We start from the raw sequence: 27,703 nt of genomic DNA on the forward strand, positions 1-27,703 counted from the left end.
AAGCAGGACAGATAATCAGAGCTCCGCAATAAATAATTTCCCCCCAATTAACCTCTCAGGTGTCTGAAGAGGGAAACACCACCCACCCTATCACCAGTGACTTTCCCTGATACCTCTGGCCTCCTCACTAAGGCCTTTCCAGAAGCTCCAAAGGCACTGTCTTAGCAGATCAGATTCCCAGGGAGAGAAGGCCAGAGTTTAAGTCCCAGAAAAGCTTTTTAGAATTGAGAAGACCCTTAACAGAGAAATATTTAAGGCAAAGCCACCACCATGTCCACTCTTCCTATCCTCTACCTCTCTTGTCCCCAAAGATATCAGATAGACCCCTTTGCACTGGTCCTTGCACTGTCCCAGGCCCACCATGGACACTTCTATATTATCACAGTGATCAAAGGCCCTGCTCCACCTGTCTCACCAGGAAGTGGCAGCTGAGAACACAGAATGTTGGACCTCTCTTCTTGACAGCCCCTGCTACTGTCCCCCAGATTTAGCCAGCTTCTTCATGAGGGGCCAGAACAGTCTCAACACGGAGCATGAACATTCCTCTCTTGCTGGAATCTCAGCCACAGGCCCTCTTCTCTTTCATAGTTTGCTTCACCTCCCTCCAGTCTGCCCTGGATGCGTCTCTGGCTGCCTACAGAGAAACCCTTTGGGCCCCAGAATAGGGACTCTCAGGGGCCCAGGTGAGAGCACAGTATGTTGGGAGAGAACAGAGCCCACACTGGTGGTTTGGGTTCTGGCCTCTCTCTCACCACTGGAGTGAGCCATGTGACAGGTTTCAAAGCACAGCCTTTATCCCTTGCGGTAGCCCTAAGTGCTGCCTTGTGCTAGAACCATTTCCAAGGAACAAGTTGTTTTGCTTTTTTTTTTTTTTTTTTTCCACTTAAGTGGTTGCTGAAGCTGAAGCTTAGTGTACAGAATTCCTCAGCTAGTTCCAAAAATCTGACTTCTTGTCTGAGTCCCAAAATTGTAGGAGCTTTGTAAACAAGTGCTTTAGATCACTCATTAAAGGAGGGAGGCAGTGGGAAGAGTTGGGGGGAGGAGGAGAAATCTGGAATATTTTCTTTCAGACTCAGTCTCAGCACAGCAGCAGCATAAACCAAGGGGATCGTTGGTGGCACTTTAGCACCCAGAGCATTCTTCTTGGAGGAGCGCAGACAAAGACCAAGTGGCTGTTACCTGCACATAGGAGAGGTAGCCAGGTCAGACAAAGGGCCTAAAAGACAGACAGACAGGTCAGTGAAGCCTTTCCCCATGAAAGCAAGTCAAAGTGGGATCTGTATATCCTGTATACCCTGCGGACCTTGCTGAGGGCCATCAAGCCGGCTCAAGGGCAAGGCCAAGACCAGCCAAAGTAACAAGCAGCCTGGTCATAGGTTTTGGTTCCTGTCCTTAACCCTCAAACCCCAGAGGCATGAGAAAAAGAAAGGGCATCATCACCTGTGCCCGGGGACTGAGGCATCCCAATTCAGGGAGCATAACTGCTGTTCCAGTTGGGAGATGCGGAACGCCAGATAAGATGAGGACATGACCAAGAAGCAGATCCTGGAGAAAGAGGGGTAAGGAAGAGTTGAATCTCTCACTAAAAATAGGAATAGGACAGAGTTCCCATCGTGGTTCAGCGGTTAGTGAACTCAACTAGCATCTATGAGGACGCAGGTTCAATTCCTGGCTCTGGTGTAGGCCAGCAGCTACAGCTCCGATTGGACCCCTAGCTTGGGAACCTCCATATCCCACAGGTACAGCCCTAAAAAGACAAAAAGACCACACACACACAAAAAATAGGAATAGTACTAAGTTAATCCTGCAATTGGAGGAATTAAAGAATTCTGCCTGCAGCTATGTTCAGACCTGGGCATCTTTCTTCCCAGAGGCCACACATGGATCCTGAGGCTTGTCCTCATGGAGATGTCATCAAAGCCCCCTCTCCAAGACCACTAAGATTACCCCTGAGGCAGTAGCCTTTTCCCCAGCAAGTGCTGAAGGTGACAGAACCCAGCCAGCAGAGCCAGAGGAAGGTGAAGAGGTAAGGTGAGAGAATCCAGGGGTTGGCTGTTCAAAAAACAGCCCACCATGCTCGCTGCTCTATTAGTACTTAAGCAGAATTACAGGCAATCCTGGGATTCCAGAAAACACCCCAATGGGCAGTGGGAAGGCTATTGTTCTCTCCTAATCCATCTGATAGGCCTCTCAGATCACCAGCCCTCCTCCTCCCCAGTCCTGTGCAACTTTTTCTTTCCTCAACAATTTCATATCGTGCCCCTCCCCACCACACAGGCTTAACCCTAAGTTCTAGTGTTGTAGGCATGAAAACTAGAGATATTTTATTTTGCTCCATAAAGGTCTGCTGCATGACCACCAAGAGCTTGCAGTTGACTCAGAACCTTCCCCTCAATCTGGACAGTGACCTACCAACACACCGCTCCAAACACCCAGACACTCAGGTTGGTCTTACCCACCACCCACCCCACATATAGTCACCTACAGCACAAAGAAGATCTTCAGGAGCCGGTAATCCCAGTGCCTCAGCTCCCCATTGCTCCTGGACTCCTCCTCCAGCTTCTCCTCAGAGATAGCATTCTCTGCAACAGGACAGCGTTAGGCATCTTCCTGGGGCAGAAGACAGGACCCCACCCACCCTCATTCTCTGAAGCTACTTGGGCTCTTAGCTTTCCGTTATGGATTTGGTAAGAAAAATAGCTCGCAGAAGCCCTGCTGACTGTGATGACCCCTTTGTGTAGAAGTGGGAGGAGGGAAAGCCTGGTCTTTGCAAGCAGTTGCCACGAATAAGCACACTGAACTCACCAGACCCCAGAGGCTTCCTGGAGGAGAAGAAGTCATCTGTGGAGTCCATGGATGTCTGAGGGATACAAGGGATGTTGTCTGGGACAGACAGGGATCTGGAGACAGGGCATGCTTTTCTCCACTTCATCTCAGGGATGAGGACTTCCTGTGGAGAAGGCAGGGGAAGATGTCTCACTATAGCCCTTGGGATCTCACTTGCCCTGAGAGGTCCACACAGGTTTACCAAAGCCTTTCCAGATATTGTCAATATGGATGCCTAGCAAGGCAGCAGGTACCTAGAAGCAGGGGAAACCACTGCCATAGCAATCATATGTCTCTCTAATTGACTCCCTTGCTGTGACCAGCCACTCTTCCAGAGCACAGTGTCTTTGAAGATCACTAGCATAGAAACACAGTGGAGTCTAAGACATGAGCTAACCCAGATACCCAGCTGAGTCTAAGAGAGCTCAGCACTGTATATCTAAGATGAAATAAGTCACGACTCTTGCTAACCTGGGCTCTAACCCTTAGTATGTCACTGACCTTGGCAGGGGCACTTAGGGTCCCCACCAATAAAAATGAGAACATCACCTTCCATCCCCTGCATGCCATTGTGCATATTGCATGCTTGGCTAAATGCTTAATAGTTTCTGAAGGAAATTTCAAACACCCTGGGGTCATTTCCACTCTCACCCCCACCCCTGCTCTAGAAATGCTGCTTACCCAGGATTCCAAGAGATAAAGAAATGACTGGAACCTCAGCAAATCTATAATGAGCCTGCCTGGGTACTACAATGATAGACTTCAGAGCTCATCCCCAGGGACATCTCCATCCCTTTCAAGGGCTTCCTGATTCAGCTAAAGGAAAGAGCAAGGGTTGTTGGTTCTGCACCTATGAAAGTGTGGAGTCCAACCTGGGCAGTGTCCTGGGGGCTGGACATCCACTGAGAAAGTCAGCAAATCTTCTCGGGACCTAGCAGCTCTGCACAGTATGGAGCATGGCAGGTCTAGAGGACCTCCTGACACAGCATGGCCACTGGCTCTTGAACCTGTTGCCCCAGTTCTGCATTGTGGGCCCCTGCCTGGGAGGCCCTGGAGCCTTAGAGCTCTGGGCAGTCTCAGGCCAGCCACTTGTGCTCCCAGCCTCAGTCCTCACCAGAGATTTGCACTCGGGTTCCTCTGGAAATTCTCTTACACTTAGACTCTTCTTGCTGGAAGGCTGAGGAAGAAAGGGAACAGCCAAAGTCAGGCATGGGGAGGGTCAGATGGAGCCTATCGCTCCCAGAGTTTGCAGGGGGACCCCTTGTTAACGCTGGAACAGAGGGTAAAACCAAGGCAACGTACTCCCCCAAACTGCTGCCCTCCCCACTTCCTCACCATAGCCAGAGAGAGCTGTAGGCATATTGAGAAGCAGCCACATGCTCCTATCTCTGCACCGAGGAAGCACAAGTGAGGGCTATACATGGGAATACACAAGGGCCCACTGGCCTTAAAGAGACAGGCTCACAAGCGTAGATGGATTACCTGAACTATTACTCTTTCCCTGCACCCATTCCCTGTGCTGGAGAGATAGACCAACCTCTCTCAACAGCTCCCAAGACCTCAGTCCAGGCCTGAGCAGCCTCTCCAGCCCCACTGCTGCCCCCAAGCTCCATACCTGTAGGTGGGTGCAAACCCTCCTTAGCATGTCATATACACTGTCCCGGGAGAGCAGTGACACAAAAACATACTGGAACATAGAAAGAAAACAGAAAAGGGTGAAATGAGTAAAGACTTGGGAGAGTGCCAGCGTCAGGCTGTGGACTCCTGGGCTGGAACAGAGATGGACAAGGGACCTCAGGCCCAGAAACTCACTAACCTTCTGGCTAGTGTTGGTAGTGATGGCCAGGCCATTGGGAAGGAGTCGCGCCATCTTGTGTTTTTTGATCATTTGCACAGACACCACAGGAATGACCACCTGAAAGGGGAAGAGGCATGCTTCTCTCAGGACTCACCCCCCAGGACATGGTCCCTTCACTTCCTGCTTAGGGCCACCACTGGCACTGAGCCTAGCACTGACACCATGGAGAAGCCTTGTCCCAAATGGGAGAGTTATCTGAGCATTCCACCTTCTCGTGCAGGCTCCCTTCCAGTTATCCCTCCAGCCCCTGGCTGCACGTGCTGCGCTGGGCTCTCACCTCCAAGTTCCAAGAGGCAAGGATGGTTGCCCCGGTGAAGCCCATTCTCCAGTAACAGAGTTCCCTGAGCCACCACCTGGCCACATTATGGTTGTCATAAATGTGACCTCCCACTCTGATCCTGAAAGCATTTTGGGGATACCCATGGCAGAATAATTTGGCAGTGAACTGTTCATGCGAGATCTAGATAGGGGTCCCTGTTTGGAAGTTGTGTGGCTACTTCCATGGACACCAGCTGGGATGCCTCACAGTCAGAGGCCTCACCAAGTGCCAGGTGCAAAGGGACAGGCCTGACTTCAGACACACCCACAGGGCAGGGGCTTCTCTTCCCTGGGCTGTGGCAGCCCTTACCACTTATTACTACCTTGATATCCTTGCCAAAGAGGCTAGCGTGGAAGCAGAGCCAGTTGGGGGAAATGTAGAGCCGGCCCTGGAGAAGGAGGTCCCTCTGGAGGGCGCAGGAGCACACTAGGAAGTCAGGAGAAAGAGACTGTCATGAGCAAGGCCAGCCTGGGAGCCCCAGGGCCTGGGTCCTCCCACTCAGGAGTCCAGCCTCAGGGACTGTCCTCCTCAGCCCTCTTCCCAATCCCAGGTCCCAACAACCCATTCCCCTGGGCACCCTAGCATCCTTTCCTGAGACTCCTGACTGCCCCCACCAGGCTGCTAGATGTGTCCTCTTCCTCCACCCATCCCCTAAAAGGTTTCTTCCCTGGTCTTCCAAGAGGATGTTCATTCTTGCAGGTAGAACTCTTTGCCCTGTCTGGCAGAGAGGACCTTGACTGTGAAAATACTCCCACACTCACTGAGAGGCTTGAATAGGAAAGAACAGTCATTGACAAGAGCCCACCAGAAATAAGATTTGGAAGCTCTGACATTTCCTCAAGAAAACTTTCATAAATTAAACTGCCTATCTCAAATCAGCTCAGTCTTCTCACACTTTTGAAGAAAAAAAGGACTAAAACCACATTCAAAAGGCAGCCGGCTCCCATATCTGATTTGTGCCTGGAGGCTCAGGGCAGGGGATAGGGGAACCTGGGCCTCCAGCACTGCTGGCGCCTGTGCAGCCACACTAGGAGATGGCTCACCTTTGAGAACCGCCTCCTCCAAGGGGATGTCCTTAAACAGCTTGTGGTATTGCTGGTTGTATTTACTCAATAGTGTCTGCAAACACACAAGCTGAGTCTGAGAAGTTCCGGGAGATCAGACCACCAGAGAGCCCTGATCCAGCCACCAGGAAATAAGGCCACAGAGGGTGGGGGATGGTGGGGTCCTACAGGGACTTGGTATGAAGCAGCCAGTAAGCAGCCAGTGGGTGTGGAGGGCTGAGTTTCAAGCATAGCTTGTCTCCTGGAGACACAAGATCCTGATAGGCAGGCAGCCTATGACTAGAAGGGGGCACAACTCCCACCCAGGAAAGGACATCCACTTGGGTTTCCTGGTGACAGATCTATGGCCAAGGAGCCAACAGTACCCGTCTCTCGGTGGGTGGTGAGAAGTCAGCCTTCACACACTTACCCCTTCTCGGCCGCACTTCTTTATGTCTTCATCCCTCAAGGCTTCTGGCCAGTGCAGACTGCAAAGGAGATAAGCATTCCAGGGACAAGGAACTCTTGAGTGCTACTCATGCCTCCTTAGTGCCAGTTCTGCCCTGGCCTCAAGCCACAAGTTTGGGGAAGAGACTGAAGATGGGGGCCCTTCTCTAGGGGCCACAGAAAAGTGATCAGCACATTCAGCACATAGCTCACTCATGGGGAGGGGCACTCCTGATGCAGGGAAGGGTCATGGAGAGCCCTCCTCCCAGACAGCTGTAAGCAGCAGCCCCCCCAGGAAGTGCTTGGCACGAGCTTTGATCTCCCAGAGACACTTAGGAGCCACCCACCAATGGGTGTCAAAAGCCCTCTCCCATTTCTCTAGCCAAGAGGCATGCAGAGGAGCAGACCCCAGAAGGAGTGAGCAGGAGGCAGAGGGATGGGGACCAGTTTGGAAAGTAGGTGAAGCGGAGGTGTCGGATTCACAGCTCCAGGGCCTGGCCATGGGACATGATCCTGGCAGGACTGCCCTCCTTGCAGCTGCCTCCCCTGGGCCTGGAGATCCGCAGTGAGGAGCTGGGCAGACCCCCCTGACCTAATGGAGGCTACCAAGGTGGTGGTGCTGAAACGCAAACCGTGGCCCTACGGATTGGCCTGCGGACAGGTGGGCAGGGAGGAGGCTGGTAACCGGAGAAGCCTGGACTCTGCTTGGTCCTAGTGCACCAGGACAGGCCTGGGAGTGGGAGGAAGAGGACCCAGGCAGCCTATGCCCTACCAACCCCCTGACACAGCCTTAAGGCCCCCTTTCTAACAGCCCATCTCCTGAGGGCTTCCCACCCCCAATCTGTATGTATAAGTGCCTGGGAGAAGGGCCTCACCTGGAGTCTGGGGGTCTCTGGACCCTGCCTGGTTTCTCTGTGCTCTTCAGGGAAGCTGTCTTTCCATGCATCTGTTGGCTGCTGAGGAGAAAGAGGCCCATGTCAGGAAGGGGAGCTCTTTGAGGACATATTTCCTGGCCAGCCCCAGGGTGGCTGCCTCTGCCCCCCAACGCGAGACCAGCCCTGCTATTGAGGGTGAGGCTGAAGGCATCACAGTCCAGAGGCTGCAGCTCAGGCAGGGGTCGGGGGCAGCTGACAGAGGGAGTCTCGCTCATCGTCTTTCCTGGAAGCTTGAAGTTCAGCTTATGCCTGGGTACAAAGGAAAATCAATCTACTAGGCAGCTGCTAGGCCTCCAGCTCCACCCTTGAGAAGGCAGCTGGGAGGGAGGACCCTGAGACTTGCTCACGGCTGAAAGCAAAAGTTTCAGAGGTGCATAGGCAGGGTTACCATAAACCTTCACCTTCTGGAAAGGAGTCTGAACACAAGAGGCCTTATCAAGGCTGAGCAGCTGATGCAGCACAGGTGTGGACGTGAACGCCAGTCAGCCCGCAGGTGAGTGTGGGCTGAGGGGGCGGGGCTGCCACACACCAGGAAGTGGCCTCAACACTACAGTCAAGGGAGCTCAACTCTGAGAGCCAAACCATCTCAAAAATGTTCCAGACAGAGGGCCTGAGAGGGAGGAGACACCCTCTCCCTAGGTGGGGAGGGGAATGGTCTCCAACGGCTTTTGAGTTCATGCCTCCACTAAACAGTTCCAAAGCCTAGACAGAGTTCAGTCTCCTCTTCGTGCTCCTCCAGAGCAGAAAGACTAGGAATCAATAAAGCCTGGGAAGTCAAACTAGCTGCAACTGAGTGGGTCCAGGGGCTGATGGGAGGAGAGGGTGGCCAAGAAGCAGGGCCAAGGCAAGGCAGTGTGTGGTGGTCGTGAATAGTTAACAGGGTCTGTGCACTGGTCTCTGAGCAGATTAGGAGCTGGAACCTGGAGGCTGCAGGTCCCAGAACTCTGTCCCTCCCGGCAATGAAACCTGGCAAAGTCAAAGTTCTCTTCTTCAAGAACACAGTGCCGCCTCAGCTGAGATCTGCCAAGCCCCTCCGAGATTATTAATTCAACCCCCCTCCCACCCTACCATTGCACAGCTAAGAAACTGAGACCCGCCAAGGGACAGGCTGTACCTAATGTCTTACAGGGAAGAGCCAGGTGATCTCACCCAACAAATGAGCCCAACCACAGCCATGTGGCCTGGTTGACCTCTGCCCTCCACCTTACAGAGCACTTTGGTGCACATGTCATGTATTTCCTGAACCTTGCAAAGTGACAGGTTGTGCCAGTGGTTTGACCCCTTGACTCCTAAAGTTATTTTATTTGGTTCCATTGTTACACATTTCACAGAGACTTTTCCCCCCTTAATTTTTTAAAATGCTTCTTATAGGAAATAAGAGAAATATAAAATATATATGATTATCTTTATGAAAATCACCCATAAGAAAAAATTCCCACTAAAATCATCCAAAGAAAATATTTATGCATAAATTCATAATTTATGTATGTGGGATTATATATCATACAATTTCTATGCCCTACTTTTGTTGCTTAACATGATTTCATGAGAAATTCCCCATGTCGTTCATTCCTTGAATAGATTCTCAGAAGTGAAATTAGTGGATGGAGAATGAACATTTCTCAGGATCTCTAGACTCACTTCCAAAATGCTTTTCAGATACTATATCAATGAGCATGGCCATCAGCACTATACAAGGGTGCCTTGCTTTACATTCAGGTCCTACACTGGGTATTATCTTTTTCTCACATTTGCAAACTCGATAGGTGAAAATATATTGTTTTCATTTCTATTTCTGCTTACTGATAAGTTGAACATTTTTGCCAAATACACATTAACCATTGGGATTTCATCTGTGAATTGCCTATAAGGATCTTCTTATTGATCTATATACATTCTTTGTTGAGGATATTAATCCTTAGTTTATCATTTGTGCTAAAATTTCTCCCAACTTGTCATTTGCTTTTTACTTCTCTCTGTGATATTATTGCTGTACCTGTGTTTAACTTTTGTGTCCATCCCTCTCTTTCATCTCTGTTCCTTTCTTGGTTTGTGAGCTTTGATAGGAGAAGCCCCTGAGGCAGTGTGTACAAGGCAAACCACCAAGCCCTTAGAGAGTCTGAACCCTGCAGCCCAGGAGCCCACTGAGCCATCAGAGGAGAAGGGTGTGGGCTCTGCTCTAAGTAACACACTCCAGCCTGGAGGACCAAGAAAAAAACTGAGACCCAAAGAGGTGGGATAAGGAGCTTGGCCATGGTTACACAGACAAGGAATCTGTCACTCATGCACTGGAAAATGTGATTCGAGTAGTCAGGGCTATAGGAGCTCAGAGGACACACAGAGTGAAAGAGTTACAGAAGGCTCCCAGAGAAAAGCAAGCTGAGCCTTACTAACTGGGTGGGACTGTAATCCTGCTTGACTTCCATCATCTAACCCTACTTAGGTAATCACCCCTTGAATGGGTTCTAAACCCAACGCATCCTTAGGTTCCAAGGGGACCCTCTCAACGAAGGGCCCCTTCCCTTGGCCCTTTCCCAGCCTAGTGATGAGCCCTGCTTCGGTCTCTCACAGCCCTGAACCCTGGGCTCCCTCTCAGGCATTTATCACACTGTGTGGGTGAGCTCCAACTGTCCATCTCCAGGGGCTCCAGGACATCAGGCACTTTGCTTCCTCTATCACCCCCTGAGCCCAATGCGACATCAGCAGGCAGCAGGCACTCGAGACATGACTGAGGAAGGACCATGTAAGCAAGGTCAGAACAGAGGCTGGAGGAAAGAAGGGCCATGGGAATAACAAAAGAAGGCTGTCATGTTTCCCACAGCATCTCCATGAAGAAAATAACAGCAATGAAACAGGAGTTTCCTGGGGAAGATGACTCAAATATATTTAAACTAAAATCAACCTCTTCGTGTATGATGAACAGGATGGTTACAAGCCATTCCTTCATGTCCAGTGACTAAAGCCAGCCCCTCCTGGCCATCCTGATAATGCTGTTGATACAGAGACCCTGGCAATGGCCAAAATGCACCGCTTTCAAAATCACCTTCAAGATGAGTTTCTACTAACTCATCTTCTCTCCTATAGTACTTGTTTAGGTGCGTACAAGTAATGAGATGGGAACAAAATCAGATGAAAAGCTAGATCTGGGGCAATGGTCATCAAGAATTCACCAACAGAACCAGTCAGGTGGGGTCCGTCCAAGGACCAACAGGGCCCTGACCCAGAGGAGGGGGGTGGCAAGAGCAGGGATCTGGAGAGCAGATAGCCAGTCTGGGTCCCCACCCTGCTGGCAGCCTCTGTCCGCTCTCATACAGACCTCCTAGAGCAAGTTGCTTTTGCTCTGTGGGTTGTGAACTGTACTCCCTGTCCACCCATCCCCATCCCACCTCTCCACGTGGAGTTAATATCAGGAGTCTTACCATTTGTATTTTTCAATCAAGCCACAAAAAAATGCCATTATTGTCATGAAGGTGATAGAGCAGGGAAGGCTTGGTATTTTGGATATTAAAAGGGGAGGAGGAGTTCCCTGGTGGCCTTAACCACTAGGTTAAGGATCCAGCATTGTCACTGCTGAGACATGGGTCTGATTCCTGGTCTAGAAGGTTATTCATGCCACAGGCGCAGCCAAAAAATAAAATAAAATAAAATAAAGGGGGTAGAAAAGGTTTGAAAATTCCTAGATGAGGCCCTTTCACCCTGCTGAGACCAGTCCAAAAGCAAGATGCCTATCCAGAGGACATAGCTGATGCTTGCCCTGCCCTCGGGCCTCATAGGCTGTGTGGGAACTCAGGCCACCTGCCCATTCCTTCATTCCTTCCACACATACTTACGGAGCTTATCACCCCTAGAACCCTGTATGGGCCTGCCCAGCCCAGGGCTGCTGAGAGGGAGGGGATGGACAGCTAGCACTGAGAGATGTCAGAAGAGAAGCTAGGCCTGTCAAGAAAGGGGAGACATGGAGAGGTTAGGAGAGGGAGAGAGAGGCAGCGCATAGCAGACTCAAAGATGCAAGAGTCTAGCTGTTCCCAGCAGACCTCATGGACAAAGCCTCACAGGACACCTGCGACATGCACCCTGTTCTGGATGCTTCCCCCGGCTCCAAATATCTGCATCTGGCAGACACTCCACAGTCTAAATCCCTAACCTTATAAGTTCCCCTGTGACAAAGCGGGTTAAGGATCCGGCACTCTGGCGTGGGTTCAGTCCCTGACCTAGGAACTTCTACATGCCGTTTCAGCCAAAATAAATCAATAAAAATAAATCTCTAACCTTAACACCTCATCCTGCCTGAGTGGGAGACCCTGCCACCTAGACAAATCCATCAAGGTGAGCTCAGCATCATCCCCCTGAAAGGCTGCGGCCTCACAGTTTCCCAGGCCAGAAGCCTCAACTCATGCTTCTCCCCCTCAGCCAGGCAACCCCCAAGGCCCCGAGAGCCTTGCCACTAATTAACCCAGAATACCATCCACTGTCCCCACTCCTTGCACCAGGCAAGCCTAGGCCACCACCATCTTTTTTCTGGATGCTGGGAACAGCTTCCTAACTAAACCTGCCTCCAGCCTTGCCCTTACACACCTGACCTTCTCCCACATCCACACAGAGCTATCTGGGGCCCAGATCTGAGCCTGCTCCCCTCCTGCTGACTTTCCTTCTGTGGTTCCCTCTTGCCTCCTCAGCTGGCCTTCCTGACCTTCCTGCTTCCTTTCTAGCCTCACCCAGGCAGCTCAGCTGAGCCCTTTAGCTTCCTCACCGTGGCAGTCCCTCACCTTCACCCTCACCCCCCCATGGCCGCTCTGTCTGGAATTCCTTGCCATCCTTATCCACCTGGGGAATTCCCAGTCATCTTTCAAGGCCCAGTTCAGATGTCCCCTTCTCTGTGAAGCCTTCCCTGCTTTCCTCCCCCACAGAGCGGATCATCTCCCCTCCGTGGTCCCGTGTCCCTTCTTTCATGCTGCTGCTCCAGCACTTACCACACCAGACTGTGCTTGTCTGTTTATACATCTGAGCTCCACCAGAGTGTGTCTTACACATCTCTGTATCCCCAGCACACAGGTGGCACCCAGCATCTGCTAAATGAATGAGTGAAAGAAAGAGGACGAAACTTTAAGAGGGAGGAGGGGAAAATAAAAGCCAGGTAGTAAGAGTGAAGAAGGCTCAGAGAAGATGAAGGCCTGGCAGTAAGGGGTGGAGGTGATGGACAGGAGCTGATGGAGGTCACCCATGGATGGGCCCTTCCCTCCAGGAGGCCCAGCCTGTGGAGTAGGCAGACAGCACCAGACACTCAATCCATGCTAGTTGAATGATCCAAGGGATCCTCGGGTGGGAAGTGGAAGACATACAGAAAAAGATCAAGTGGCTCAGATGGGATAATGGGGTGTTTGGGGGAAAACCAAGGTTGGGCCCCTCCTCCCCCCACAACAGTACATGCTGGCTGCACTCCCCTGGGCTGTCGCATGCCAGGCAGCACTCCACACCTTACCCAGCCTCCTTCACCACAACCCTCCCTAACCACAGGGCAAACCTCCTGCCCCAGCTCCTCAAGCCCCTGGCAGTAGCAGCACCACAGCTGCTAAAGCAGAAATCTTGGCCAGGCCTTGCAGCCTGAGCCAGCTGGACCTTCGTGGTGGGGAGGTGTCCACACCCTCCCAAGTTGTCTTCCCGTGGACAGAGCATCCTGTGGGTCCTGTCAGCTCCTTTCAAGGCAAGGAACAGCTCCAGCCTCTCCTGCAGCCAGGATGCTGGGCCCCAGGCAGCTCCAAGGAGACATCTTCTCTTCCAAACAAAAAACCCCATCCTAGCAGAAAGGTTCTGGAAGCGCAAACCCAGAGGCCACAAAAAGAGCCATCTAGGGACAGGGAGCTGAGGGGTCATGTCCTGGAAGGAATGTTGACCACTGGTGCTCAGCAGCCTGGACCTTGGGGAGCCTCCAAATTCCCCCATGTTACCTCACCCCACTCCACCTCTACCCCTCAGCACATAGCTTGCCACCTACTTAACAAAAGAAGCCATCCTGTTAATTCCAATGTGGAGCCATCTGGGTACACTAGGATCACCTGTAGAGCCCTTTGTGTGTGTGTGTGTGTGTCTTTTTAGGGTCACACCTATGGGATATGGAGGTTCCCAGGCTAGGAGCTGAATGAGCTGCAGCTGCCGGCCCATGCCACAGGCACAGCAACACCAGATCCAAGCCACAGTTCAGGGCTGGACCTATACCACAGTTCAGGGCAACGCTGGATCCTTAACACACTGAGCGAGGCCAGGGATCAAACCTGTGTCCTCATGGACACTAGTCAGATTCATTTCCACTGAGCCACGATGGGAACTCTACCTATAGAGCTTTTTAAAAAAACAGACAAAAATGATCCTTGAGCCCAGTCTCAGAGCAATTAAATCAGAAGCTCTGGGGTAGCATCTAGGTAACTATATATCTTTAACGTTATTGAGTAATAATTTACATATTGAAAAGTGCACATAAAGTAGGTGTGCAGGGCAGTACAAATGGAGTGCACCTGAAAACCCAGACCCCAGGAGCCCCACCTGCTCCTCCCAGCCTCACTGCCTGCTCTGTCAAAGACAACCACCATTCTGACTTCAACACCACTGATGGTCCTTGTCTCTTCAGGGACTTTTAAGGATGGAATCACACAGGACGTGTTCTTTGCTGGACAACGTGCTCGTGAAATTCATCCACAGTGCTACATGTGGTTGTAAATGTTACATTTTCGCTAATGTGTAGGATTCCACTATGAGGACATATTTTAGTCGGTTTATTAATTTTTTTCAAGCTGAAGTTTTATTTTAAAATGTAAAAGAAATGGTCCTCGAAATGCTGATGAATAAAGCAAAAAGGCATAGTGCTCTCTTCCTACTAGTCAGCTGGACTATCCATCCAAGCACAGGGCAATGTACAGTACTCAAGTAGTTTAGTGTTAGATGATCTGTGCTGAGATTATGTAGGGATTCTCACTGTGTGACCTTGGTTCTGGATTGGCACCTCTACCGAGCATGAACAAGGGCTCCTGCTCCTTGGCCATAGCCAAATCCCATAGCCAAATCTTCACATAGCATCCTTTACATTAGATTTCACCTTCTTTCTTAGTCATAGTTGTCTATTCAAGACTCTTGCCATACGTGGCACATCGGAAACAGATTTTGTGCCAGTTCTTTCCGGTGCCAATAATCTTCTCGGCAGCATATACACAACCCCCACATCTGGAACACTTCTCAGCACCTCCATATTTCTGAGCAAATTTGGAAGTGTTTGGATTTGTTGTAGGCCTGTGAGGCTGAACACTTTCAGGCTGAACACTTTCACCCCTGTCCACGTTGAGCGTACCGTAGCCTTTCGGCCCATACTTCTTTCTGTAGCAGGACTTGAAGTAGATCTCTTCATCATGGATTGCCACTGTTGTACTAAGTTTTTCCTCCAAACCATATGAAGGAAGCAGCAGCGGTGGAAGCTCTGGCTGTCGCACTGCACCTCCTCCATGGTTCTCCCGCAGGCCCCGCACTTGTTGCCTCCTCCCCCCGGATGGGCATTTCAATTCAGAAGCAGGACCATGCACCGCAGGAGGAGACAGAGAGAACTGACTGGAGAGAGCGCAGCGGGAGTCAGGGAGCCTCTGGTTTATTAATTTTACTGTTGAGGGGCATTCTACTATTGAGATTCCAGGTTTTGCAGATTACAAAATTGCTCCGACAAACATTCTAGCACCTATCTTGTGGACACAAGTATTCATTTCAATGGGTAAACACTTAGCATTGGAATTGTTGGGTCATGAGGTTCAGCTTGAGGTTTTTAAAAGCTCTCAGGGGATTTTAAACCCCTCCTTTCTTTGTGGCTCAGAGGGAGACGTATACGTCCCGGTCTCCAAGACCAGTCCTCCTGTGTGGACTCTGGACCTGGGGCCCTGACCCTCCTGTGCCTTAACACAGGAACATCCTCACCGAGAGAGAGAATCACATTGTTTTTTTTTTTGTTTTTTTTTTTTTTTTGTCTTTTTGCTATTTCTTTGGGCCGCTCCCGCGGCATATGGAGATTCCCAGGCTAGGGGTCGAATCGGAGCTGTAGCCACCGGCCTACGCCAGAGCCACAGCAACACGGGATCTGAGCTGCGTCTGCAACCTACACCACAGCTCACAGCAACGCCAGATCGTTAACCCACTGAGCAAGGGCAGGGACCGAACCCGCAACCTCATGGTTCCTAGTCGGATTCGTTAACCACTGCGCCACGACGGGAACTCCAGAGAATCACATTGTTAATAGAGATTTCCTTCATCTGTTAAGGTCACAGAGTACATTTCCTAAGCTGTGCCAAAGAAGTTAAGACCAGCCTTCCTATGTGGCAGCAGCCAGCTTTGAGCTACACTGTGTCCTTCCCAAGAACTTCCTACCTTTCCCTCTGGGCCACTGTCCAGACATACAGCCCACAAACTGGTTAACAAGACTTCTCCCCATGGGAAACTGGAATAATGTGGATAGAGTCAGGCTCATCCTCAATACACTGAAACCTGAAGGGCAACCTCCTTCTTTTGCAAAAAATAACTCTATTTTGTCTTACATCAAAGCTGCACTTGCACACTTACACAGAAGCTGCACCTCACTTTTTATTTTCTGAGCTGATATTCTATATTCTGGACAACAGCTTCGGCCTTTCCATCCACTAGAAAAAGGGAGAGAACCCACAACTGAATTCTAGAGTGAGAGGGGTGGAGCTCGGTGAGTTGGGGGCCACATGCTGGGTCCCAAACCTGCTGTCCTGATCAGCAGCTCTGGCAAAGGACTCAGGATGGGGCAGGCTCTCAGACTAGTCACCACCCTGCTTCCCAGGAGCTGGTCTGAGAACCCCTGGGCCAGGAATAGGCTTTGTTTCCTTTGACTACCTGTGGCAGCTTTGAAATGATGGGGGATGTGGCAGCCAGAAGCCTGACTGTGACAGCTCAGTTTATCTCAGATGACCCTGGCCACAGCCAAGCAAAACCACCCACAAGCTGATCCATGGCCTCTTTAGAATGAAAAGATGAGCCGGCCCATCAGATTCCCTTTCTGATGAATCCTAACTGGGAAAAATGAGATGTGGAGGTGAGTGAAGCAGAAAACAGGCAAGAGAGAGCTGAAGGTGTGCTGGGGCAGAGTCACCGGATGCACCAGGAGACTAGGTCTAGAACAAGGAAGCAAGTGGAGAAGCAGGTGGGCCAAGGGCCAAGCCTCTATCTGGGGGACAGCAAGGAGAATCCACCCACCTTGGCTGCCTTTTAACTTTCCATTCTGCTTCCAGTACCCAGCCTTGCAGGCAAGACCCAAACCCCCCACACCTGGTTTGCCTAAAGACCACAAACTAGGGCAAGCACATGATGTCCTTTAGGACATTATGTAGGGAAGGTGGTACAACTTATATTTCACTGGTGAAGAGGGAGCCTTGGCTGGCCACTGGCAGAGACGGGACTCCACAGATGTCTGATATCCACACCTGGGCACCACTCCCCCATTGCACCTTCAGAGCCAGGAAGGGGAAAGGACTCTGAAGGAAGTTTGGACCAAGTCTGGCCCTGATAACAAGGGAGCCCTGGAAGAGAAGGTAACTGGATCTGGCTTGTGATCTCCTCTAATCTCAGTCCAGCTTAGTCATGCAAGGGAGATGCATTGTCCCCATTATACAGATGAGGCCCCAAATTCTGCCCTCTCCTAGAGTTTCCCTGCTGCAGAGCCCGGCCCCTACTCTCCCCACAGGCCTCAAGTAGGAGAACAAGGGGGGAAGGAGGCAGGGTCTCTCAGGCTAAGATGACCATGAGGGAGTCCCTCTAGGGAGTGGGGTTCCCTAGACCAGACAGATCCCACCCCAGCCTTTGTCTCCCCTACTCCAAGAACCAAACAAATTGGAAGAGCTAGTAACTCAGGAGATGTGGGCTGGCCCAGCCCTGTGGGGGCAGCTGGATCTAGCCTGAACAAGGACCCCTTTGAGCTCTGATGCTAACAAGTACTCCTACCTACAAGCATCTCAGAAACTCTGGGTCTTCTCATCCAGTGGGAGCTGGGAGGGCCAAGAGCAAGGCTGGACCCATCTCCCACGCTCGCTCGCTTGCTTGCTCGATAGCCAAGCTGCTTGGTTAATTGGACCAGCACTGGTTAAAGGGCCCCAACCCCTTTTCCCTACTCCCTGACCCCCTACCCAGGCCTGGGCTCTCTCAGCACACCAGAAAGGCCCCGTCCCTCATGGGAACAGATTTTGAGAACAGAGTACTCAGGCTGACTCCTCTCCTGCCAATGGGCTGCCCCTCCTGGCTCTGCCTGAGCTCTGCTCAGCTAAGCTGCCCCTGCCCCAGATGGAGTCCTCCTCATTCTCATCCCTGAGCACCTCTCCTCCCTGAAGCCTGGCTGCTGGTACCTCCAGGTAGAGCCAACCCCTTTCTCACTGTGCCCACACATGGCTTCCCATGCTGCATAGCCTGCTGATGTGGCTGTCTCCCCACTAGACAGTCTTATTCATCCCCTACCCAGGGTCTCACACAGCCTCGGATATACAGTAAGTACTCAGTAACAGTTTACCAAATAGACAAACACTCCCTGCTGAAATTCCCTCTGTGTAGTTTGTTCAACAGCAGTGGGGCCCCAGGACCCAAACACAAGACCTGGAGTGAGAGCAACTTGTTTAAGTTTGCCTCTGGCTCTGCCTGACCCTCTAGGTGGCCTCCCAGGTACCTCCCTTCTCTATAAAATGGGGAGAATCTCCTCTGTGGCCTGCAGACAGTCAGAGCTGCTGTGAAGATATGAGAGAGGCATGGCCCCGCCCTCGTGAAGAGGCCAGTTCTCACCACCTTGCCCACTAAGCCTCACAGTCCTGCCCACACCACTGAAAGCTGAGTTGCCCCCAACCCCATTCCATCATGTCCCTTGAAGGATGCCTAGAGGTGAGCTCCCCCTGGGAAGCAAAAATGGAAGCACTGCCAGGTCTCCCACTATACCCACAAAGCTTCCTACGTGTCCTGCGTGCTTGAATTTTTCCCCTGGGACTACGGCCAGAAAGCGCAGCTGCAAGCAGGGCTCTCTTCCTACCTAGATGGCACCCATGGACTGCCTCCCACCCCCTTGGGCCCAGAGCCCCAGAAGGGCTCCTGCAGCTCAGGCCCAACCATAATCAAGATCCCACCCTCCCCTCTCCCTCCATCAGAGGTTTGAAACCAGCACTTGCTGCTTCCTCCTGGCCAGAGCTCAAAGGCCTGCAGTGAGAACAGTCACTAGGGAGACAGAGAGACAAATGGCCAAAACCTGGAAGCTTGGCTCCTGGGCATCTCCAGGTCTTCCTACAAAGCCCAGGCTACCATGGAGCAGGGAATTGGTTCTGCAGAGCATGCCTGCCTATTGCTAGTTTCATACATTGGTGCCCACTGCTAGAGCAGCATCTGTTTGAGCTGGCACCCCTAGACCTGGTCACAGACCACTTTTTCTTGGCAGGGCACTTGGGGCCTGGCTGTTTCCAGACAAAAAGCTGGTCATTCAGGTCTAAACACAAGACTTGCATTCATTAAGAAACAGAGTACTCCTGTGCTCCTGGGGGCCACCCTCTGCCAGGCCTGCTGAGGGGAGGGCCCACAGACACCCAAAGATGCTCGCCCCCACTCAAGGATGCCAGGAGGTGTGGCTCCTCCTTGGACAAGTCAACTCTGTCTGTCCATGGATACCTTCCAGCAAAACCACTCCAACCACCCTGGGACACCCCTCCTTAGAATCACTCAGATTTGGGGACCCACTCGGCTCTTCTCAGGGCACAGGCAGTCTCAAGCAGTCTCAGGGTTCTGCAAGGGCTTGGATGTGGGGACAGTAAGACAGGAAGGCAGGCCCCGAAGTGCCTCTCACCACCGAGGGGCCTTGGGGAAGCCACTCTCTCCTTCTGGGCCTCAGTTACTCCTCTGCAAAGGGGAAAGAAAGTCTCTGGCCAGAAGGGAAAGCAAATGCTGTCTGAGGGAACGACAAAGCCGAACCATGAACTGGGTGTGCAGCAGGTGGCCACTGGTTCTCTGTGGGTCCAAAGAGCCCTGATCCCAGGAGAGGCTGGCAGGAGCGCAGCCCTCAGAAGGCTGCTGGCCTCTGTGCCTCCTCCCTACAAATGTCAGCCAAATGCCTATATTCCTCAGCTCTGTGTAAGTGCTGTGTATACGATGAAGGATAAGGTAAGCTACTATCTCCAAGATGCCTGGTGGGAGAGGCAGATATGACACCAATATTTATAGAGATGAATACATAATTATAACTGCAATGTATGCTATGAAGGGACAGCACAGCATCCTAGGAGGACCTCTATCAAGGAGCCCTGAATCAACCATGGAGACCGGGAAGACCCCTGAAGCAGCAGCAGCGGCATTTGAGCTGATGGCCAAGGGATGCTAAGCAGACTGGAGGTGAGGGGTTGGAGGGAGTTGGAGAGGAGTCACTGAGGAGAGCTTATTATGTGCACAAGCCCTGAGGTATGTGGCATGTACAAGAAACAAACAGAGCCTTTGTGTCTGGAGGGTGAGTAGCGAAGTGCTGAGCTATGAGGCTGGAAAGGTTGGCAGGGCTGGATCGTGCAGGGCCCTGTGGGCCTAGGAAGAGTTTTTATCATTTTCTTAAAAGCAATGGAAAACAATGAAGGGATTTAAAGGGGGAAATACACAATCAACTTTGTATGTTAAAGAGGATGGAATAGCATCTGTTTGAGCTGGTACCCCTGGACCTACTCATAGATCACTCTAAAACATAGATTTGGTTCAAAGTAATCCAAAAGGGGTGGGGCAGGAGGAGTAGAGGATGTGTATTGATGGAATAGGAACAACCTTATCTTGGTTATTGGAGCTGATGGTGATGGATACATGGGGATCTGTCCTACAACTCTCCTCCCCTTTTGTATATATTTAAAATTTTCCGTGGAAATAGGCCAGTTAGGAGACTATGTTCCAGCAGAGAGATGATGTCTCAGATTTGGTGGCAGTGGTAGTGACAGAGGATCAGCAATGGCTTTAGGATTCATATTTCCAAATAGAATCAATCTAGACTGGGTGATCAAGTGGATGTGGGGCCTAAGGGAAAAAGTGTCAAATATGACTCCAGATTTCTGGCTTAAGCAAGTAGGATACTGCTCTGTTTTGCTAAGACAAAAACGGGGCAGGAGGAGGAAATGCATGGGAAAAAGAACATATTTGAAGGAAGCAATCATGAGTTCAGTCTTGAGCATGTGTGAGAAACCTTTAAATGAAGATGTCAAGTTACATATGATAAAGGAGCTCAGAAGAAAGATCCAGGCCAGACGGATATGTATCTCAGTTACTAGCACATGGATGGGCACAGGAGCTAGGAAGATCCCCCAGGGAAAGTGGGTTTATAAGGAAAAGAAGGTATCAATAAGGGTGCCAAGACCAATTTGATGGGAGAAAGAACAGCCCTATCACCAAATGGTGCAGGGACAACATGCAAAGAAATTAAGCTGGGCAACTACCTCACACAGTATACAAAAGTTAATTTAAAAATGTCAGACCTGGAGTTCCCGTCGTGGCGCAGTAGTTAACGAATCCGACTAGGAACCACGAGGTTGCGGGTTCGGTCCCTGCCCTTGCTCAATGGGTTAACGATCCGGCGTTGCCGTGAGCTGTGGTGTAGGTTGCAGACGCGGCTCGGATTCCGCGTTGCTGTGGCTCTGGCGTAGGCCAGTGGCTACAGCTCCGATTCAACCCCTAGCCTGGGAACCTCCATATGCCACGGGAGCGGCCCAAAGAAATAGAAAAAAGACAAAAAAAAAAAAAATGTCAGACCTAAAACTAGAAAACTCTTAGAAGAAGCATAGGTGTAAATCTTTATTTGACCAGGCAATGGTCTCTCTCTCTCCCTCTTTTCTTTTTTGGCCGCCCCATGACATATGGAGTTCCTGGGCAAGGGATCACATCCAATCTGAGCTGCAGTTGTGACCTACATCACAGGTGTAGCAACACCGGATCCTTAATCCACTGCTCCAGGCCAGGGATCGAACCTATGGCCCAGCAGTCCAGAGATATGGCTGATCCCATCGCACCACAGTGGGAACTCCAAGCAATGGTCTCTTAAGATAGGATACCAAAAGCACAAGAAACAGAAGAAAAAACAGATAAACTGAATTTCATCAAAATTAGAAATTTTGGGGGTTCCCTAGTGGCTCAGCAGGTTAAGAATCCAACATTGTCCCTGCTATGGCTCTGGTTACTACTGTGGTGTGGATTCAATCCCTGGCCTAGGAAGTTCTGCATGCTGCGGATGCAGCCAAAAAATAAATTAAAAATTTTTAAATAAATAAAAATAAGACAAAATTAGAAATTTTGTGCTACTAATGATATCATGGAAGTGAAAAGATAACACATAAAATGAGAGAAAATATTTGTAAATCGCATATCTGATTAGAGACTGGTATCCAGAATATATAAAGGACTCTTACAACCTTGAAGATATTACACTAAGTGAAATAAGTCAGTCACAAAAAGACAAACCTATGATTCCACATATATTAAGTATCTAGAGTAGTCAAATCATGGAAACCGAAATGGTGGTTGCCAGAGATTAATGGAGAGTTACTTAATGGGTACAGAGTTTCAGTTCTGCAAGGTGAACCAGTTCTGGAGATTGGTTACACAATTTGATTATGTATATATAACACTAGTGAATTGTACAGATGAACTTAAAAATGGTTATGATGGCAAATTTTATGTTATGTGTTTTTCTTAACCACAATTAAAATGTTTAAGAAGTTCCTGTCATGGCTTAGTGGTAACAAGCCTGCCTAGTATCCATGAGGATGCAGGTTCAATCCTTGTCCTCACTCTGTGGGTTAAGGATCTGGTGTTGCCATGAGCTATGGTGTAGGTTGCAGATGTGGCTCGAATCTGGCATTGCTGTGGCGGTGGCATAGGCTGGCAGCTGCAGCTCTGATTCGACCCCTAGCCTTGGATCTTCCATATGCCATAGGTGAGGCCCTAAAAAAAACAAAACAACAACAACAAAAAACATGAACAACAAAAAGACAAAGAATTAAAATAAAAATGGGCCAATGTTTATATAAATATTTTTCCAAAGACGGTATCAAATGACCAATAAGTGCACAAAAAGATGCTCAACATCATTAGTCATCAGGAATGCTCATCAAAAACACAATGTGATACAACTTCACACTCCCAGCAGAATGTAATCTGGTGTTAGCGAGGATGGGGAGAAAATGGAACCCTCACTCATTGCTGGTGGGATTGTAAAATGCTACAACCACTCTGGAAAGCAGTTTAGCGGTTCCTCAAATGCTTAAACACAGAGTTACTATACGACCCAGCAATTCTACTCCAAGGTATATACCCAAGAGGACTGGAAACATATGTCCGCACAAAATCTCAAACAAGAATGCTCATAGGGAGTTCCCGTAGTGGAAATAAATCTGTCCCGTAATGGAAATAAATCTGTCTAGCATCCATGAGGACGCAGGTTCAATTTCTGACCTCGTTCAGTGGGTCAGTGATCCCGTGTTGCCGTGAGCTGTGGTGTAGGCCGCAGACATGGCTCAGATCCCATGTTTCTGTGGCTGTAGGCCAGCAGCTATAGCTCCAATTCGACCCCTAGCCTGGGAACCTCCATATGCCACAGTGAGACCCTGAAAAAAAAATGCTCATAGCATTATGATTATTATTGTCATAGCCCCCAAATATAAATAACCCAAATACCCATTAACTGATGAATGAACAAAGCATGGTATATCTATACAGTGGAATATAATTCAACCATAAAAAGAATTTAGTAGTGACACATGTTACAACATGAATGAACCATAAAAACATTATTCTAAATGAGATGCTGGAGTTCCCATCACGGCGCAGTGGAAGTGAGTCTGACTGGGAGCCATGAGGTTTCGGGTTTGATCCCTGGCCTCGCTCAGTGGGTTGAGGATCCAGCGTTGCCGTGAGCTGTGGTGTGGGTCACAGATGCTGCTGGGATCTGGCATTGCTGTGGCTGTGGTGTAGGTGGCAGCAACAGCTCTGATTAGACCCCTGGCCTGGGAACCTCCATGTGCTGCAGATGCGGCCCTCAAAAAAAGACAAAAAAATAAAAAATAAAAATAAATAAATGAGAAGCCAATCACACAAGACCACATACCATGGGATTCCACATGCAGGAAATGTCCAGAACTGGCAAATCCACAGAGAGAAAAAATAGTTGCCAGAGGTTGAAGGGAGGGGGAAATGGGAAATGACTAATGTGCATAGGATTTCTTTCTAGGTTTCTTCCTAGCTTTCTGAAACTGTTCTGGAATTAGACAGTGATGATGGTTACACAATGCTGTGAATACCTAAAAGACACTGAATGGCACAATTTAAAAGGGTAAATGTTATGGTGCTGAATGGTACCTGGATGAGGAGGATGGAAAAGGGGAAAGGGGAGTAGTCTGGAGTCTCAAGAACCATAACTCTTAAAGACTGTATGGAGGAAGAAGAGGAGTCCCCCAGGGAGATTAGGAGAAAGTGGTCCAAGAGACAGGAAGAAAACTGGGTGTATAGGTCATCATGGAAGACAAAGGGGTGCTTCAAAATGGAAGAATGGGAAAGCAGTGAGGTTCGTTGAGAGGCCAAGTAGGAGGAAGATGAAAGGCAGTCACTGACTCTAGCAACAAGGAGAGGATCTGCAACTTTGGCCAGGACTATTTTCTTTCAGTAGCAGGAGGTGGGGGGTAGTCTGAATTGAGACTAATGCCTGCTCTTTCTTCCTCACTCCCATGCTGGTGACTGCATCCCAGGGATGGACAGTGACGGCAGGCCTGTGAGCACAAGAGAGGATGCTGCTGAGCACAGCCAGAACCCATGTCACCGGGCAGCTCAGCGCCTTGCCAGCCTCAGATCCTACCTGCCTCCCAGTGAAAGACCAAGGTGATTTTGGGGGATGGGAAAAAAGGACTGTACCTCTCTCTCCTGGCTCCCCGAGGGGGTTGTCTGCAGTAGGGAGGGAGGTGCTGCTGCCCTTGCTCACAGCCACTCTGCTGGAGCCTGATGCTCCTCCTACACCTCTGGTGAGTCTCTGCCTCAGTTCATGAACCAAAAGTCTATTTTCTGTGCCTGCCTTTGGAAGGGCCCAGAGCCACTTGGAGAAGGCAGCCACACCCAGAATTCCAGCACCACACTTAGCCCCACGCCAAAGAGGCCACCTTGCCCTTCCACCACTTGGACGGACCTGTGGGTCCCTAGGCAGAGAGCAAACACTTACACAGATTCCAGGGCTGTTGGAAGTGCAGCAGTTGCACACACACCTCCTGTTCTCTGAAAAAGGAGCCCGCGCCCTGTCCGAGACCCAAACCCAGTTGCTGGCCCAGATTTGGGGCATTCCAGGCAAGGTCCAGTTCCATGCCTTGCCACAGCTCGGCTCCCTCAAGCATACTGGAATGAGCAATGACCTACTCTTATGCAGCTTCTTGGGTCCTCAGACCTCTTACTCCAAGGAGAGCCCCAGACTGTCTAACCTGTGGAAACCCTCTAGGCATGCCTGCTCTTGTCACTGTTATTCAACATTATTCTGGAAGTTCTAGCCATTGCACAAAGGCATGAAAATAAATAAATAAAAGGTTTATATATTACAGAGATTATTTGAAGATGGTAACATAAATTATCTAGAGGACACATAATCAACTGGATAATCATAAGACAGTGGCCCATATGTTCTTACATTTCGGCACTGGACTAGGCAGAACTGTAATGGGAATAAACACATAATGCACTTTTGCAAAGTTAATTATTATTCTAGTGGTTGCAATATCAATGTAAAAATCAACAGTTTCTCAGTAGACCTGCAATAAGGTTATAAAATACAGCTGGGGGAAATAATTCTATTCACATGGCCACAAAACATATAAGATACCGAAGAATAAACTTTTAAAATGTAGAAAATCTCTGAGAAGAAAAACCACAGACATTTTTTAAATGACACAAGATTTGAATAAATGGAGAGAGAAATGCTCTTCTTGAGTGGGAAGATTGAAAGTTTTAAAGAGGCAAATTTATCCCAAATTGCATGCAAAGGCTTTGCCCTACCTGAAGTCTGAACTAACTACAAAGCTGGGGCAATTAAAATAGTTACTACTTTAGGAAAAATTAATATGTCAATAGAAGAGAAGAGACGCCATGCCGAGAGTAATTTCATTGTTAGACTTGGGGTATATCATCAGGTTCCATAATTATATTGACCAAGTACTAGTGATCTGAACTACAAAGCAAGATTGATACTGTATTTTTTATTGATCTACTCAGTAAAGCAAATCACACCACCCCATGTAATATCCTAACCTACCCTTCAAATAACTACAATAGCGAAATTATTTTACTCAAATTGACCTTGACAGTTCTAACCTTTGCAATGTTCCATCAATTCAACATGAGAATCTAGAATGATGCCTTGTAAGTCAACTCAATTTAAAAATCATTTTGGTATAAAGTAAATTACTAGATATTTAAAACTTTCTAAAAGATTTACTTTTACTTTCTTACCAGAACTACATATTCAATGCTAGAAAACTGAGATAAAAATTTAGCAAGTTGATTTAGTTCCGATACACTAGTAGGTGGAAACTATAGGTAGAAAAAAAAATTTTTTAACAAATTATTTGTGAGTAATAATATTTTAAACTGAAAATAATTATTTCTTGATCATTTAATTTTTTCTTTCTTTCTTTTTTTTTTTGGGGGGGGAGGGGATACCTGCAGAATATGGAAGTTCCCAGGATAGAAGTTGAATCAGAGCTACACCTGCTGGCCTACACCAGAGCCACAGCAACGTGGGATCCGAGCTGTGTCGGTGACCTACACCACAGCTCACAGCAACACTGGATCCCCAACCCACTGAGAGAGGCCAGGAATCAATATATACTAGTTGGATTTGTTTCCACTGTGCCACAATGGGAACTCCTGATCATTTAATTATTAAAAAAATTGATATTTTCATCACATAAAAAGTTATTTAATCTTTATTGTTATATGTGCATTTTTATGCATAGTTAGAACAGTATTATAGCATTAACATCAGCAGTGGGGGTTTTCTTACCTGATTCCTTTGATAGCAAAAGTTACAAGCCCAGAATTTTGCTTGATAATCCACATGACTGTTTTAAAAAAAGATACAATAGCTCATGGTTCAGCTCAATTGTACAGTAATCCTAATTTCAATAAAATTAATTTCTTTCTGAAACATGAATGCATTCAAAAGATAGTTAAAGTGATCTTTAAAAATCATGTATTTTTAGCTGTTGCCAATATTTAATTCAGACTTTTAACACATACAAGTTCACCAAAATGAATATAACTTTGAATATATAGCAAATATCAACAATAAAATTAAGACAATCCTATTTTTTCTCCAAATGACTCAGTTACTTCTATACTCAGATCTAGAAAACTTTATTCCATAAAAATATATTTATTGAATGTCATTATTCTAGGTGCTGATGATAAAGCAGTAAATGTTCCTATTATAGAGCTTATATTCTAGAAGAAAAAGACAATAAACATATAAATGCATAAGTACAGAAGATGCTTTTAGGTAGTGATAATAAAGATAACAAAGCACGACATAAGAATCTATTTGGGGAGTTCCCATCGTGGTTCAGTGGTTAACAAACATCACTAGTATTGATGAGGATACAGGTTTGATCCCTGGCCTTGCTCAGTGGTTTGAGGATCCGGCATTGCTGTGAGGTTTTGTGTACTTTTGTGTAGATTGCAGACATGGCTTGGATCTGGTGTTGCTGTGGCTGTGGCTGTGGCCAGCAACTGTAGCCCCAATTAGATCCCTAGCCTGGGAACCTCCGTATGCTGCCAGTGTGGACCTAAACAAACAAACAAACAAACAAACAAACAAACAAAAAGCACATTTCAAATGACACAAGATGGACTAATACATAGCCAGCACCAGTATCTAGAAACTACTGGTAAGCTCTAACAGTTTACATAAGGACAATTTTGCGCTTGGTTTCTTATAAACTAATTACAATTAGAATAGTACTAAGATTTAGTAGCTCTCTGGATCTGACTAATTTGAAAAAAAAAAACCTGCAAAACAAAAACAAAGATTTTTATATAAATGAGCAAGAAATATCCAGCACAAATGAACATCTCCTCAGAAGAGAAAATCATGGACTTGGAGAAGAGACTTGTGGTTGCCTGATGGGAGGGGGAGGGAGTGGGAGGGATCGGGAGCTTGGGCTTATCAGTCACAACCTAGAATAGATTTACAAGGAGATCCCGCTGAATAGCATTGAGA

The 27,703-nt window shown here is 48.7% G+C and overlaps 1 protein-coding gene and 1 pseudogene across 7 annotated transcripts; both read right to left on the reverse strand.

Moving 5' to 3' along the window:
* LOC100627175 (GRAM domain containing 2-like) lies at positions 861 to 27,538 on the reverse strand. Of its 7 annotated transcripts, none has more exons than XM_021078995.1 (12): positions 26,489 to 27,538; positions 7,369 to 7,449; positions 6,477 to 6,534; positions 6,047 to 6,122; positions 5,326 to 5,429; positions 4,643 to 4,741; positions 4,442 to 4,513; positions 3,941 to 4,003; positions 2,806 to 2,950; positions 2,486 to 2,582; positions 1,441 to 1,545; positions 861 to 1,179 (listed from the first exon to the last, which is right to left on the reverse strand). In XM_021078995.1, the coding sequence occupies exons 1-12, from the start codon at positions 26,542 to 26,544 to the stop codon at positions 1,176 to 1,178; spliced, it is 960 nt and encodes a 319-aa protein (XP_020934654.1). In that variant the 5' UTR covers positions 26,545 to 27,538; the 3' UTR covers positions 861 to 1,175.
* Positions 13,733 to 14,968, reverse strand: LOC100627458 (annotated as a pseudogene).

Source organism: Sus scrofa, chromosome 1 (assembly GCF_000003025.6).
Source record: "Sus scrofa isolate TJ Tabasco breed Duroc chromosome 1, Sscrofa11.1, whole genome shotgun sequence".
Lineage (NCBI taxonomy): Eukaryota > Metazoa > Chordata > Mammalia > Artiodactyla > Suidae > Sus > Sus scrofa.

Bases quoted from the DNA above. Each gene is read 5' to 3' on its own strand.
- LOC100627175 (XM_021078906.1), bottom strand. From the start codon at position 7,643: ATGAGCGAGACTCCCTCTGTCAGCTGCCCCCGACCCCTGCCTGAGCTG. The intron at 4,004-4,441 runs GTATGGAGCTTG...TTTCTTCCTCAG, and splicing joins GGGTTTGCACCCACCTACAG to CCTTCCAGCAAGAAGAGTCT. The intron at 1,546-2,485 runs GTAGGTGACTAT...CTCTTTCTCCAG, and splicing joins CTGAAGATCTTCTTTGTGCT to GATCTGCTTCTTGGTCATGT.